This window comes from Amborella trichopoda, chromosome 5 (assembly GCF_054954075.1).
Source record: "Amborella trichopoda isolate Santa Cruz 75 chromosome 5, AtrichopodaSantaCruz75HAP2 v2.0, whole genome shotgun sequence".
Lineage (NCBI taxonomy): Eukaryota > Viridiplantae > Streptophyta > Magnoliopsida > Amborellales > Amborellaceae > Amborella > Amborella trichopoda.
The window spans coordinates 11,854,047-11,871,009 of NC_142340.1; the positions used below are offsets into that span (position 1 = coordinate 11,854,047).

At 34.5% G+C, this 16,963-nt stretch overlaps 1 protein-coding gene across 5 annotated transcripts; it reads left to right on the top strand.

Moving 5' to 3' along the window:
- Positions 1–11,784: 11,784 nt before the first annotated feature.
- On the top strand, positions 11,785–15,393 carry HSFA2 (heat shock transcription factor A2). Of its 5 annotated transcripts, none has more exons than XM_088867480.1 (4): positions 11,785–12,021; positions 12,909–13,797; positions 13,867–13,920; positions 14,182–15,393. In XM_088867480.1, the coding sequence occupies exons 1-2, from the start codon at positions 11,812–11,814 to the stop codon at positions 13,716–13,718; spliced, it is 1,020 nt and encodes a 339-aa protein (XP_088723606.1). In that variant the 5' UTR covers positions 11,785–11,811; the 3' UTR covers positions 13,719–13,797; positions 13,867–13,920; positions 14,182–15,393. The 5 variants fall into 5 exon arrangements, with proteins under 5 accessions (XP_088723606.1, XP_088723605.1, XP_088723604.1 ...); XM_088867479.1 differs by having other exon boundaries at positions 13,880–13,920; XM_088867478.1 differs by having other exon boundaries at positions 13,867–15,393.
- Positions 15,394–16,963: the final 1,570 nt, after the last annotated feature.

The window sequence follows — 16,963 nt, forward strand, 5'->3', positions numbered from 1 at the left end:
CCTAGTACAATATTAGATGGAGTTTATTCACGAGTCACTAGTAGCTTATAGAAACCACACCCACATTTGTATGCAAATAGCTTATGTAATGGGATATGTAAGAGCCGATTGTAGTTATGTTGGAGCACAATAGCACGGTAGGACTCAATGAAAGATCCAATACGAGACAAATAATAATTTAAAGCTATTTTTAAGTTGATAAAAAATAGTTTATATGCATATGTTTCTTGCAAATGAAGAGTGTCTTATTCAATAGAAGAGAAAAACAATATTGTCCCACATCAAAAAATTGCGTGAATGAAAGGAAATATAAAACTTACCTTTTAACAAGCTCCATGATGAAGTTTGAGACTCTATTCTCACCAATTGGTTGAATTACAAAAAAAAAAAAAAAAAAAAATAGAGGCAATGTAAAAATAATTAAATATCTACATTTCATACTTGAAGCTAAGACTAGGGCCATGTCATCACCCATTATATTGTGGGGAATTCAAGGGCCACGTCATCACCATTATATTTTTTTAATTAAAAAAGTTAAGAATTGGTTCAAGCGTCTGGTTCTCTCTGACAGAACTGATATGGACCGCACTAAACCAGCCGATTTTAGGGTGACTATTGGAAATTTAAGAAAGAACTGGTTGGTATGAACCGCACTAAACCAGCCAATTTTAGGGCGACTATTGGGATCCAAAATGATCGACTCTCGAGCCAGATTGAAAAATTTAAGAACCATCATCACCAGTACAATTTTTCAACTGAAAAAAGTTAAGAATCGGTTGAAGCATCCGATACTGTCTAACATAACTGGTATGGACCACTCTGAACCAACCGGTTTTAGGGGACTTAGCCAGATCCCGATATATTATGGGATCCAGAATGGTTAGAATGATTCTTGATTTGGATCAGGCGATTCCGATCCAGATTGTCAAATTTCCAAATATTGTACTGTCTGCAAACCATGCCTTTTCTAATGGTAATAATCTAATTCCTCATTATCCAAATATTATGTTAAAGGGTCATAAATGGAGTATTTATCTAGGAAAATTTGCATATTAGACATTTAACGCCTAAAAAATGGAGAAAGAAAATAAAATTAATCAATTTTTTTTTTTAAAAAAAAAGGTGAGAGAATATATTATTTATGTAGTTGTGTAGTGAAATCTATCCCAAAGGTTAAGAGATTTGAGACTCTTTGTGGGTATGCAAGGAAGTCCGCTAAAAAAAAAAACGTTCTTTCTTGATATTTTACTTGTCAAATACTTGCATATTTATATAAGAAATATTTAGACCCTAACGTATTTCATCATCATCATTGTCCGAACCTTATTCCAACTATTTGAGGTCGATCATACGAATCCTATTCTGCGACAAAAAAAAAAAAGAACCCATAAGAAATCCAAATTAATATTAAATCCTAGCCATTAGTTTATTTAGGACCTAGTATATGCAAAATCAAGTTTTGTGCATCTTGGTTTTTGAGGGTGAAATAGCTTTGACACATGTTGTTGATTCTATATCTTGGTTTTGCTCATCCATAAAATGAGTCCCAACTATCATATGCATGTTCCCAAAAAAGGTTGGAATCCCTTATGACTTGGAATCCCTTATGACGGTTTTTTGTAATACAAGTTTTACTTGGGAATAGTGCTGACCATTGCCCTTTTCCTTTTTTTGGTAATGCCCTCCTCTCTCTCTCTCTTCCCTACTTTCTCTTTGCAATTGCTACAGAGCCCATCTGAGCTTGCCCTCTTCATCTTGCCTTGCCATTCCAATCAATCAAAGCTCAAAATTCTATCTACCATCTCTCCTGCTACATTGTTGACCCTTTCTTTTGCAGATCTCATATTACCTCTTTCTGGTATCAGAGCCCACAGGTTCAATCATTTGGCTCGCTCTTTCTCACGGCAAAGCATGGTGGGATTCTCACAGCAAAGCATGGTGGAAAAAGAAATAATTTTCTAGAAAATTGAAGTTTGCATGTTTGGTACTGAACTAATCACTCAAGAAGACATATAAAATGAAAGTCCGCCAAACAAATTCATTATTTATGTGGTTGCTCATAGAGGCGAAGATCACTACTCATTTAGAGATCTTCAATTAGACAGTTATCTTAAACAATAAGATTTTGATGATGCAACCATAGGCAAAATCAAATGGGAAGGTGCACCCTTTCCGATAGATGAAATTGTGTAGTGGGGAAGAATATTTCTAGCTTTTGAAAGATCAGATGTAAACGATATGTCAGTATATATCGAAAAAAAAGGAAAGTTCAATAATTGGTAGTCCGATTTTCAAAACTATCTGCAAGAAACTGACCCCTGAAGAAATAAAGTTTGATGAAAAATTAGCATCTAAAAAAGAAAAAAATGATGATGAAGCTTCATCTTTTACTAGTAAAAATGTAACATGTTCCAAAGCATATCGTAAATACTCAAAAATACTCAAAATACCCCATTTCCCAAATGAAAATGTCGAGAGCCAGACATTTTTCAGCATCTTCAGTAGATCTTTAGCCAATGACAAGTAAAATCCAAAGTCCTTAACCGGGTCTGCTTCCTCAGTTTCTTTACACTCTTTTGTTTTAGAACGGGAAGGTGTCTTAGATAGTTTAGATAATGTCAATTTTCCTGAAGTTAACAAGCAATACTTGTATAATCTTTCTCTGTTTGAGTCTTGATTTTTTGTGTCAATTCGTTAATCATAAGTAAATCTTTGTGTTAAAGGTAATGGAATATGTCACGTAATTTTACCCTTTCTTAAAAAATCAGACATTGAAAGGTGGAAACATAAGAAGTATCAATATATTCATGGGAAATTATCGTAAATATACCTTAATTTAAGCTTAATTGGAAAAAAAAATCCAAATTTTCGTTTACCTCATCTACTCTATTTTTCCTCATTTTCGATTTTTTTTTTTACCAAAATGACCTTCGTGGTAGTAAGACTACCGTAATACATATCATTTTATACGGTATTTAAAATACCGTAGTAACTTCAAGTAATATTACGATACTTTAAGTACCGTAAAACTCTAGCCATGACCGTGAAGCCAATTACGGTACTTTAAGTACCGTAAAAATTAAAACTCATTATACGGCATTTTAAGTACCGTAAAAACTAACCCATCTTATATGGCACTTAAAATACCGTAAATCCTTTTATCCTATTTATATTTATCTCTTTCACCTCTAATTCTTTTTATGTTTATCTCTTCGTTCTCTCTCTAATTCTTTTCAATATTTATCTCTTCTTTCTCTCTCTACTTCTTTTTAATATTTATCTCTTTTTTCTCTCTCTACTTCTTTTTATCTCTTCGTTCTCTCTCTACAATCTCATCATCATTTATTTAGATAGATCATGTTTGCATAGCCGAAGTCAGTGTTTAATTACTCTCTCTTAGGAAATGATGATGAGATTCTAGGGAGAGAAAGAAGAGATAAAAAAGAATTAAAGAGAGAAAAAAGAGATAAATATTAAAAAGAATTAGAGAGAAAAATAATAAATAAACATAAAAGAATTAGAGATAAAATGAATGAGAAATTTAAGTATTGTAGAACATGGATTAGTATTTACGGTATTTCAAATGCCGCATAAGGATTCGTGTAAGTTTACGGTACTTAAAGTACAATACAAAATGCCCTCAGTATGATGGTACTAAAAATACCGTATAAAATTTCTTAAGTATTACGGTACTTAAAGTACCATATAACATCAACTAACTATTACGGTAATACAACTACCGTGAAGGTCATTTTGGTAAAAAGAAAAAACCAAAAATGAGGAAAAAGGGTGCATACGATATAAACAAAATTTTGGGTTTTTTTTTCCAATTAAGCTTAAATTAAAGTACATTTGTGATAATTTCCCTATATTCATATTGGACAAATATACATTCTTGTCCATCCGCATTTCAGTTACGATTTACAGGTAGAATACTTAGTTTCAGATATTAGACATTTAGAATTGAAAAAAGCCCTAGTATGTCAGTTTAAAGGATGCCTAAATAAAGATAATCCTTGTACAATTCTTCCAAATTTTTCTTTGAGCCTTATTGCTGAGTTTATTACCAAAGCATTCACGATATATATAGAAGTCAAATGAATAGATTTACTACTAGGCTCTGTATGTGCAACTATAGCATCCAGATGTATTTTCAACCTAACTAGCTTAGCAATTACTTGTTTAAAGTTAGATTACGATGTCAAATTTCTAAACGAATTTTGTTTGAAGTAAGTTATTGTATAGATTTTGAAACTTTTGTAACTGGTTTTCTTGCTATTTCTAAATATCTCGAGTCCCATAAGTTTCAAAAGAAAAAACCTAACTTCAAATTGTTTCAAAAAATTCCATACAGACACCAGTGACAAATTATATTATTACTTTGAAACCTATAAATGAATATCTCCCTTAGACTAGCGCGAAAATGCTTTGCATCTTATCATCCTAACAATATATGTTAATCCACTTGTCAGAGAATTTTAGATTCACCCAACAAAAAAGCAGCTCAAATTGTTCAAAGCTATGGAGGGACTACAACAAAAAGGGACACCAGCCAACCATTAGTCATTGGAGGAGATTGACCCCCTAAAATGACCTATGCTACAGTCATTCCCAAGCAATTAGAAGATCCCAAAGATCCTAAATTAATGGCAGATGCTAGCTATCTTGTGGTACATAACATCAACTCTAAACGAGTTCAAAATGATGAAGTATGTCAATTGAACTATTTAATTCATTTGACCTCATAAGATGAAAAGCAGATATCAACCATAGAACCTTAAATTCAAGAGATAAAATGAAATTTAATAATATTGTTTGAAAGAAAGATAGAAGAAAAGAAAGAAAAGAAAAAGGAAGAAAAAAAATTGCTACAAATTGATAAAACCCATTTGAAAATATTTGAGAACATATAAAGTTGCAAAAAGAAGAAGGAAGATGAAACTGCTAAAGCTTTTAAGTTTAAGTTTCCAAGTTTCCTTTCATTTTTTTTAATTACTGAAAGCATAGAAGAGACATCTTCAGTCTATCAAATGAAAATGATGAGAATTACTACTGTCGGGCAATATAACATAAAGAACATAGGAGAAGATATTCATATTTCTAAATATTAATCAGTTAACTCATTCTCCTTCCAAAACAAAACAAAAGATCATTTCCTGCATATATAATTGTATATATGTAGCTTGTATAAGGAGATGGTCAAATACATATGCCCATAAAATATGCAACAAGATTTCTTTAAGGAAGAGCTGGCCACTAATGGAACCATCTTGAAGATGCTAAACAGAATGCCCTTATTGCTGCAGGATTTACCAAACTGGGGTCTAAATTAGTCTCAGAATTTATTTTAGAATCACGAATGCAGTGTAATGCAGACACAATACTTCTGGGAAAAAAAAAACAACATAATATTGAAGATTTTGGGGAATACTCGAAAAGTTATAGCAAAGAATGTTATAGATTGAGACTACATAACAATGACATGTATATTATCTTGCATCCCTTCCTGATAATATCCCAGAACTTGTCCTTAAAACACTTATCAGGAGGAATATAAAATTATAAAACCTGGTAATAGCAGATTTTATGAGATATGCAAGGGATAAATAAAGAAATTATGTTATAAATATGACATCAAGACATGTATAAATGCAGGATCTAAAGCATGTGGTACCATAAAAGGAGCATAAGAGTATCACATCCCCAAATTCATGAAAATCTAGAGGACTCTGTTTTGCTTGCTACAAGAAGGACATCTTGCAACACAAATATCTGCAGAAAGCTCCGAGACAGATTAGAGTTATGTTTGTAAAATAAAAAATCAAGAAGACTGGTATGCGATAAAGACAACCGAGCAGCTCGGAGAAACATTTCAGGATGATATCATAGAAAAAACTGTTGCCCATGGTTTCCTCTTCAGTAATTTTTCTTTAATAGAGTGGTTTTACTTTTTACAAGGAGTTTTGTTTTTTGAACGATAGATGTATTGTGTACTTTTACATTTTGAGTAGATGTAATAATGAGTGATGAGTGAATGTATTGTATACCTTTACTTTTAAAGTGTGGTATTCTTTTCCTCCCATGGTTTTAGCTCGTTGTTCTGAAAGCTTTTATATGGTATTTTGGGCTGCTTTTTACTTTTCTTTGACTATAAATATGTACTCCCTTTCATAAAATGAAATAGAAGTGAAGTTGTTTGATGCGTGCAAAATTAGGTAATCAAGCCTAGTGGAGTTATCACGTTCTAATAGTTTTTTGGTGAACTCATCTAACCCCGTTCCTAGATGAAGCTCGGGATATTGAAACTCTATTTTACTGTGAGCATAATACCAATTAGGGATATCGTTAGGTATTGTCGATTGTTTCGGTAGCTGATCTGACTGAGAGGGCCAACAAGTCGCCACTCTTAAAAGGATATCTTAGGGGACTGTTGATGGTTGAACATTGTACTCACCCCCCTTCGTCTATATTCCCATCTATTTTTTGTACCTCCCATATTGTACACAAATCAACAGGTATCCCCTTCAGTAAAAAAAAAAAATTTGTAGTGGGTTTAGTTTTGTTGATCATGAGTTAGGTTTTTTTTTTCTACGTTTGTTGGTGTGAAAGAGAGGGAAAGAATAAAAAAGCAATGCTTTTATTGGGATTTTCACCTTATCCCTCTTTCTCTTGTTTGGTGAAGTTTGTATGGATTTATTTACTCGTATGATTGATTACATTGTATTATTATTTATTGCATTTCTCGTTTCATGTATGATAGTTTTGTGTATTTTTTGTGTTTATCTATATGTCTGTTTTTTCGTGGCGGTGATTAAAAAGGTTTGGATTAATGATCAATGCTTTCTATATACAGAATCATTATATTTAATGGTTGGATTAAATCATATATACTGTTGTAATAGATTCATTAGCGATACTTTATGGTCGCCAAATGTATCAGTGTTGACTACTTGATGGAAATATTTTCGTGACTTCATTACTGCCCCTTGAAATCAAGAGAAAATTTTTGTGCGTTATATGAACTGGTGTTCAAGAGTTTCTATTTATTTGTTTATTTTTGCAAGTTCAAGAATTTATAGTCCGTTGATTTGGAAATTGATTATGATCTTATGATTAATGCATGATCTTTGTTCAATGATCAAAACAATGAAAGACAAGTCCCAATTTTCTTTATCGACATTCCCCATTTCATGTATCATTTTCTCTTTACAAATTTGTAGGCCATATACACATCATTAACATAGCATTCCTACACAAAACCAAGTGATTGAAATAGAAGAAAATCTCATTTCTTCCTAGATGGATTCTTAAATAAACTGATATTGTGATGAAAATGGTGTTTATAAAAGCACATACCCATTTGTTAACCATATAAGATTTTGATATGTACAGTTGAGCTTTTTGTAGGGTTTGATGTCTCACTGTTTGAGAATGTATTAGACTGTTTATTTGACGGCGGTTCACATGCTTCATATCTATGGTATGGTTCTTTTGGCCCCAAATTTGTTCTCTCTAGGTGCTTAGATTGTAACTATGCATGATTCAATGAAAGAGAAATGGTTAAATGTACTTCTTGTTACCAAGTCATGCATGTCCCTGCCATTCCATCCTTAATGGTTTCTCCCTCATGTTGATCTCGGCCAAGTAAAAGAAATGACTTCTCTCTTAGGTAAATTCTTCTTACTATGTTTGCTACAATTCATTTTACTAGAACTTATCATCATGCATCATATATGGTGAGAGATATTTACAAGGGAGAGCTAACTAATTTGATGACAACTAGTGGAGAGACAAGTGAATTTTCAAAGGTAGTAGGCTTATACCAGGTGTCAATGTTGAGCTCACAATGGATGAGTTAACTAAACATCTATAGAATGAGGTATTGTAGTGTATATTATTTGCAGATGTCATAATTTTGATTGATGAGATTAGAGATGACTTTGACACAAAGAACTTTAAAGGGACGCTCTGGAATCTATAATTTTTAAAATTAGCAGGATTAAGACAAAATATATGGAATACCAATTTAGTAATAATAAGAACAAAAATGAGGTATTAGTTAAGACTGACAACCAAGAAGTACCTAAAAGACATTATTTTCGATATCTGGGGTTGATAAACTATGGGAACGAAGAACTGAAGGAAGATGTCACAGATTGAATTCGAGCTGGTTGGGAGATTGAATTCGAGCTGGGAGAAGTCGAGATGTACTTCCGGACTTTTATGTGATCACCGTATACCAATGAAATTGAAGGGGAAGTTCTATAGGATGGTTGTAAAACCAACCATGTTTTATGAGATGAAATGTTTAACAATTAATAAACAACATATCTATATAATGAATGTAGCTGAGATGAAGATAATGCGATGGATGAGTGGCAAGACAAGAAAGGGTAGAATTTGAAATTAATACATCGGATGGAACTTAGAGATGGCTCCAATATGTGATAAAATGAGAGAAAAGAGATTTGTCTGAGCTGGCTATGTACAATATCGACTTAGAACATCACGGATTAGAGGGGCAATTTGGTTCATTATAAGGATTTAAATAGTAAGGGGAAGACCTAAAAGGATGTGGGTGAAGTAGTGCGAAGAGATGTGGAGACTTACGATCTGATTGCGGGTATATCCCTTAATAGAGAGGAATGAATGAACAAGATTTATGTAACCGACTCCAAATAATTGAGATAGCACTTAGATGATGATGATGATCATAAGCGTCATCTTTTATCTTTTGTCCCTTTCTATTGAATACTTGTTTATAATATATCTTTTCCAATTCCCACTACACTAGCTCGTCATGTATTAGGGCCTTTTTCTTTATAGATCTATATCTATGTATACTTGCAAATAATACCAAGGTAGATACACTTAAGAAAAGTACGGAACTTAAAGACGTCTTTGAGCCGTGGAAGTGGGATATATAATGAAGCTATGCCAAATGAACTTTTTGGACGTCTATTTCGATGAAAATTAACTTCCTCCATCTCTCTCTCTCTCTCTCTCTTTCTCTCTCTCTCTCTCTCTCTTTGTAGGAATATGTTGTACTGTGATTATAATGTAATTTTGGGATAACTCTGAATGAGAGAACTTAATTAAAAGGGTTGTAATCCGGTGCTGATCCTGCCTACGTAAGGTCCCGGCAAAGGTGAACTGGAAACGGTCATAACCTTAGGTTTTTTATGCACAAAGTGGCTGCTCTTATGACTTGAACCCGCGCTCTTGTGCCGACTACCCAAGCTTTTTACCATCACACCAAGTGATGACCAAAAACTCACTATGGATAGAAACATGTGGATGGTGATCTTTCGACTAAACTGTTTCATCCTTTATAATTTTTATATTTAACAATTGTCAACAATGTAAAGAGAGAATGTTGTGAGTGAAAGAGAGAGATCAAAATTCAAGCTCAAAGTGATCTACAATAAAAGATGAGAACCATTTAATTTGTTTATTATATTATGAATATTTTAGGATTAATAATATATTAAGTTCCTCTAAAAGCTACTACACACACACACTGAGGAAAAGTCTTCCCAACGCCTATAGGCGAAAATGAACAGTGATTTCACCTACCTTCATCATCGTCCAAAGTTTATCGTACGGTCACGAGTGTCTAGTAGTATTTTATTTTTCATTTTTTTTACAAATTGGAATGATCTGAAATTTGGAGCGTATGTACATCTTCGTGAGGCGCACCGAATAAAAATATTAAAAAAATAATTTGTAAAAATAACCAAAATACCCCTAAAATATTTCAGGGATATTTTGGTCAATTTATTTCATGTAAAATAGTTTTTTGATATTTTTTGTAGATTCATCTATTTTTGATAAACAAACGCTCCAAATTTCATATCATTCTGATTTGTAGAAAAAAAAATGAAAAATAAAGCACTACCAGACAAATCGTGACCGTACGATAAACTTTAGACGGTGATGAAAGTAGGCAAAATCACTATTCATTTTCGCCTATAAGCATTTTGTAGTATCTTATATATATATATATATATATATATATATATATATATATATATATATATATATATATATATATATATATATATATATATATATATATATATATAGTAATGATATTATGAGACCCTCCCACATCCACGTGAGTAAGACCTCAAATGATCATCATTAAATTTGACGCAGATCTTTAGAAAAGTTATAACATAGATGTGAGACTTGAGTGAATAGATTTATTGATAATTTTCTTTCTAAAAATTTATGTTAAAATTTAATGGTGATCATTTAGAATCCTACTCATATGAATGTGAGAAGGTCTATCATTACTATATATATATATATATATATATATATATACCGAGGTTACGAAGCACATCCAAAATTTAACGTCAAAAAGTCCGAGCAAGGTACCCTTTTGTACAAGTATGTACCGAGGTTACGAGGCACACCCAAAATTTAACGTCAAAAAGTCCGAGCAAGGTACCCTTTGTACAAGTGAGCAAGTAAACAATATACTTGGGCGAGTACGCTACAAGTGCTCGTCGTAGGTGTTCAAACCTACCTTTACTTTATGCAGAGTTCCTGAAAATCCACAAAACGATTTATTTGGTTAGAGAAACGCGCACCAATCACTGGCATCATCTTCGTTTTTTATGTTTCAACACTTCAGGGATGTCGTGATAATTCTGGAAAAGAAAATGACTTTCTGGTAATTTCTCCTATAGTCATGTGGTCCATAGGGGTCCACCAAAGAACTAATCTCCTCTTTTTCTCTCAAGTCCACTTGTACAACAAGTGTCTATGGAACTTTCGGCCACGTTCGAGAAACTTCCAAGGCTTTGACACAAGACCCAAATGAAAACCCTGAACAAAACAAAAATTGTAATAAACAAAGACACCAACTAAAATATCTTCCACAGGATATTAACACTTTTCAGAGCTGACAGGATACTAATACTTTCTTTATTTATAACAGGAACCCCTGATCCAATATTAAAGAGCAGTTAATTACATCAAAGGCTACTTTTGCCTTTTATTATCTCACTAATTCATCACTTAATACTTGCTCATGACTATAGGGCTGACAACAGTCACGCCGGCTCGGCTCGGACCGGCCCTTAAAAAATTAAGCTTGGGCTAGGCCCAATGGCGGCTGAGTTCGACTCTCTCACCTCAGTACAACCCTAAAAGGGCCTGAATCGGCACCATGGGGATAGGGACCAAGCGAGGGATAATTGGGCCCCGCCCGGCCCCGACCATTTCCACCCTTCTTTGGGCTTGTGATTAATGATAGAGTGGGGGCCAAAAGTGGTTTTCATTATGTTTTATTTAATGAAAATATCGTTCTCTTTTTTTGCTCTTATTTAATAATTTGTCCTGGACCCGCGAATCGCAAAAAATTAAAAAAGAAAAAATTTAGAGAGAGAAACAAAAGAAAAATCGATCATTTTGCATCCATCACACACTCTCTCTCTCTAGAACTTTCTTTTCCTCCATATAAAATGGTGGGAACACCTGGCACCATTTCTCGATCTACTCTCTCTTTTTCTTTGCCACTATTTATACCAAGTTCTTTGAGCGAAGTCCTCATTTTGAATGTGAAACCGGCCCAAAACTGGATACTGAACTCGTGAAAAATATTGCAACTTTTTTGTTGCTTCCTCTCCTGAATTCTCACTTTAAGATCACTATCTTTTTTGGGTAAATTTCCTCTCTTTCTTTCTCTCTCTCTCTCTTCAAGTCCTGGAATCAATGGAAGGTGTTAGAGTGAAGGAAGAGAATGGTGGGTTCGAAGCCATGGCTTCTGATCACGAGACAATTCGTCCTCGGCCTCAGCCAATGGAAGGGTTACATGACAGTGGGCCTCCTCCTTTTCTCACAAAGACATATGACATGGTGGAAGACCCTGCAACTGATGCCGTTGTTTCATGGGGGAAAGGGAGAAACACCTTCATAGTGTGGGACTCGCACCAGTTCTCCACCCATCTTCTCCCCAAATACTTCAAGCACAGTAACTTCTCTAGCTTCGTTCGCCAGCTCAACACATATGTAAGTCCTCTCTCTCTCTCTACACAGCATCTCCAACTATTTCTCTTCATAAAACCTTTACTTCTCAGACTATTTCCCATGGATTTTTCCCTCTTTCTATCTCTAGAGTTCCTTCCATCCGGGGTGCTCTTCTCTCTCTCTAGAATTCTTAGTTGAAAGCTTGAGTTGTTGATAATGGGTTTTGTCTAATGGTTGGTAACGGAATTTTTGTAGTTGTGATTCTGGCTTTTTTATGTCATCGTTTCTATAAGGAGTTGTGAGGGTTTATTACTGTTAGTATTGATTTGAGGGATCTTTTGGTGTTTTCGATTTCATTCGGTTTTAAGCTAACCATGGCAATAATGAATTATATATGAATCTCATTGATTTACTGTATTTCTTTTATTTAATCTTCTATTATGATTTAGGCATAATTCTTTTTTTTTCTTCTATGAATTAAATATGAATTTAATTGATTTATTGTATTTCTTTTATTTAATCTTCTACTATGAATTAGGCAGAATTCTTCTTTACTTTTTTCTTTTTTTCCTTATTTTGAGATTTGAAATGTAAGTGTCGGAGCAAGAAGTCAATTATCTATGTGTCTGCGAATTGTAACAATTGGGATTTGTTTTAGGGTTTGGGCACATTTCAATCATTACGGATAATGATTTTCTACAGATTTTTGGTCTGATACTTCAAAATTGATCTCTCTTCTCTTTCTATAATTTAGTATAAAAAAGTATATGCGAATTGTAACAATTGGGATTTGATTTAGGTTATGGGCACATTTCAATTGCTAGTGATAATGATTTTTTGCAGATTTTGGGTCTGATAATGCAAGATTTATCTCTCTTCTTTTTCTATAACTTTGTATCTAAAATTCTTTTGATGTCAATGAATTGCAGGGCTTCAAAAAGGTGGATCCAGATCGCTGGGAATTCGCGAATGAAGGGTTTCTGGGTGGACAGAGGCATTTGCTAAAGAATATAAAGAGGAGGAGACCAGTCTCTCAGAGCCTCCATCACCACCCATCCGATGCCTACGTTGAGCTTGGACAATTCGGATTGGATGGCGAGCTTGAAATGCTAGAGAGGGATCGGCACACATTAATGACAGAGATTGTTAAGCTAAGGCAACTGCAACAGACCTCAAGAGCAAAACTGGTGGCCATGGAAGATAGATTGCAGAGTAACGAGCAAAAGCAGCAACAAATGATGGCTTTCTTAGCCCGAGCCTTGAAGAACCCGACTTTTATTCAGCAATTGGTTCAGAAGAGAGAGAAAATGAAAGAATTGGGGGGTTTAGGAAGCAAGAAGAGGAGGCTTCCAAGCAATGAAAGAGTGGAAAATATTCAGGAAGAAGGACCATCATCTCATTTTGTGAACTACCCATCTCAAACCCATGAAACAGCAGAGACTGATATCGATGTTCTCTTCTCTAGTTTGAACAGTGATTCAATCTTTCTCTCTTTCGATCAGAAGACCCAAGTACCTGGTTCTTATGGCACAGGAGGTTTAGGATTTGGCAATGAGCAGGGTTCTCAGGTTATTTGGGAAGATCTGATCAATGGTGGATTTGTATCAGATGATGAAGAAAGAGAAGATCGAACGGAGATAGAGGTTGAAGTGGAGGATTTGCAGGCGAAATCTTCAACTTGGGATGATGATGTTCAGGTCTTAGTTGAGCAAATGGGTTTTGTAGGCCCAAAGCCATGAGCTCAATGTTGCTCTGTTTTCTTTGTCGTTGAAGCTTTTTATACAGTGCCTCTGCTTCCTCCATTGCTGTCCTACAGTGGTATGTATACCGATAAAGCATCTCAGTTTCTTAGTCGATTGAGCGAGTGTGTATTTGAATCAAACGCAGTTCATTTTTACAGGTCGCAGGGAGGATGGTAGGAAGCTGGGGAGGGCAGAGGATGTCTGTTGCTGTATCCTTGACATGTTTTACTTTGTTTTTTGTTTTTACAGTTTCCCTTCCTTATATGCCGCCCCCCTCTCTCTCTCTCTCTCCCTCTAACTTTCTCTCTCTCTCCTTCTCCTCCCCCATCTGTCTTTCTCTCCCCCATTCTCTCTCTCTTCCCTTTTATCTCTCTCTAACTGTCACTCTTTCTCTCTCCCCCTTTGTTCAGTTGGAGGTTTTATGGTTGTCTGATGGGAAAACATGGGTTGTGTTTTATAGGTGTGGTGATGGATTCAATTCTGATTCAATTCATTGTTAAAGGTTGATGGAGCAGCCACTGGAATGGAGGACTGATGGCTGCTGTAATTTTCTCTCTCTAGGACTGCTGTTATTTTCTCTTTCTACATGGCCCATCGAAGCTGCGCGAGTTAAACAGAGGATAGAAATCCTTTTTCTTCATTAACAGGGGATTAACATCTTGGAATATCTTACTCTGTGAATATTATCTGGCGTTTTGTAGAGGAAAGAAATGGGTGGTGTTGGTTTTCAGTGGGCCCTTGTACAGAATATTTATTCTTACTTAATATTCATTTGTTTTTTATTGGGAAAAGAAATATGGGGTGCGGGTTCCATTGGACCCTGTTTAATAATTGAAAATCTAGTAATGGAGAAAACAGGAGAACGACATGTTTTCATCCCTGTTTATATCTCTGATGATGAGGTGATAAAGAAAAGGATGGCTGTTTTTTGGGGTTAAGTCTATTTACAAGTTTTTTTACCATGATCGAAGTAGGGAGACACAATCAGGTTGACACATGTTTGGAAGATGCCCATGCTGCAAATGAATCAAGCTTTTTTTTTTTTGGGTAGCCTTGCAATGCAGGTCACTAACAGAGATGATATTTTGAGGAAGAGAGGTAAAATTATGGTCAACAGTCCTTTGCCGTGTAAAGAGGATGAAGAGAATGGAGGTCATGTTTTTCTATATGGAGCTGCCGGGGTTGCCTAAGATGGTCGGATGGTTTGGAAGATTTTAAAATCTAAGGAGAGAAATAAAAAGATCTTTGAAGGAGTGTTCCTCAATTTGGTGGATGCAAAAGATGGTTATAAATAATTTGTGGAGCTGGTTTTTCCTTACTAAGGAGGGGATCGGTATTTTTAAAGGTTGGATATTATTCTCAGATTGAAAACCATTATCGACTGATCTTTGGTGCACGTAAAGTTGAGGAGGAGGTGGTGTCCGCCTTTGAATGGTTGCATTAAGCTGAATTTTGGTAGTTCTCTATAAAATTTGGATTGACTGACGAGGATTTGTGGAGCGGCTAGGGTACATTTTGTTCACTTATGCTGGTTCTTGTCGTTTTGACTATTGCAAATGAGGCTGTGTTGTTTCACCTCATGGAGCATTAAATGTGATCAACAGATATCATTGTTGTGATTTTTGCCAGTCTTTCCTTAAATCAATTATCCGATCTCGAAATTCGAGAAGAATCAAGTGAACTGAAAATAATCACTTGTAAGCTAGATTTCCTTCCAATGTAGTTCAATCTCAAGAGCAAAAGGCATTGCCCTTTTATAAGAGCAAAGGGAACATGCCCCTTCATTGCTCATGCAACGCAGATGAAGGGTGCAACAACAAGCAAATTGTGCATCAAATCTAATGGCTAATAATAGCTTACCTATTATATTTTTTGGAAAAGTTTGTGTAAGGTTGCAACCTTAAATGTAGAATTTTACAGATGCACTAAAAAAATCTATCGGAAAAGGTTGTTTTAATAATAAAAAACCCTCTAATCGGTCGTCTCGACAATGATGTATATGAATATAGAAAAAAAAAGATTTTGAGTCTCAAAAATAGTATATCTGGTAACACATTATTTAGATTTTTTATTTTCAATATTTTCATATGTTTATATATTTTAAGCATTTTTAGAGTTTAAAATTTTATAATTAGACATAAAAATAGATTTTGAGATTATCCTAATAATTTTGTACATCAAAAGTACATGTTATGATAAAATTTGGAGGTGCGTTTTAATTGGATTGTTTAAGGTTGCAACCTTATAGAAACCAAGCGTTTATATTTTATATAAATCTTTGAACTAATCAAGTAAATAAATAATCCAACCTCATTTTACCAAAGTTAACTAAAAAATAATAATAATAATAGGGATTGTTTACAAAAGAGACCATTTATCTTTTGCATATAGAAGTCACAATCATTACCACTCATTAGATGTCAAATTGAATGGCTCGTGGTAAGTCATGAACTTCGAGAGTTTTTTTCGGAATATTGTGTCTATTCAATGACACTCTTACAACCATCCATTTTGAAATTTAAGAGACAAGAATGATTGTGACCTTCATGAACAAAAGATAAATAATCGTTTTGTAGACAATCCCAAAATAATATCACACATTGGTCCTATCTTACCAAAGCTAACTCTATGATAGTTGTTCATCAATTCTCAGGTTAGATCTTATTTTCAAGTACCTCTTACCCTCCACCTTAGGACTAGTAAAGGTTTTAGAAGTCCTATGTACGATCTTCGGTGGTTTAAGTTTGATCTTAGGTAGTTTAAGTTTTTCAAGTACCTCTTACCTTTCTTATGTCTATTATTCATTCATATGAATATACAAACTTGTCTTTTATAGACAAATTACAAACGACAACAATAAAAACTAAATCATGCCTTCCCATAAATATTAGTTGCAATATATACTTTCTATATTAACCCAACATACAATAAACACTTTCCTTTTACATTGATTAGGTACCTAACACCCTAGCTCGGTCTTTCTAGGAAACTTAAGTTGAATTTGGTCCATAGCTCGTTGGTCAATTTAGGACTAGCTGGGAGGAGAGGGAATTTGAAAAATTTTGTTGGTGACTACTTAATTGTCATTTTCTTGCCCCTTATAGCCCGGCTCAGCTATACTCTCAAGATTTTATTGTTGAAGGCCAAAGGAGAGCAACTCATTCCATGAGATTAAATCCCTTTGGATAGGATTGCAGATACCACTTTTGATAGGATTGCAGATCTAGTTTCCAACAGTAATG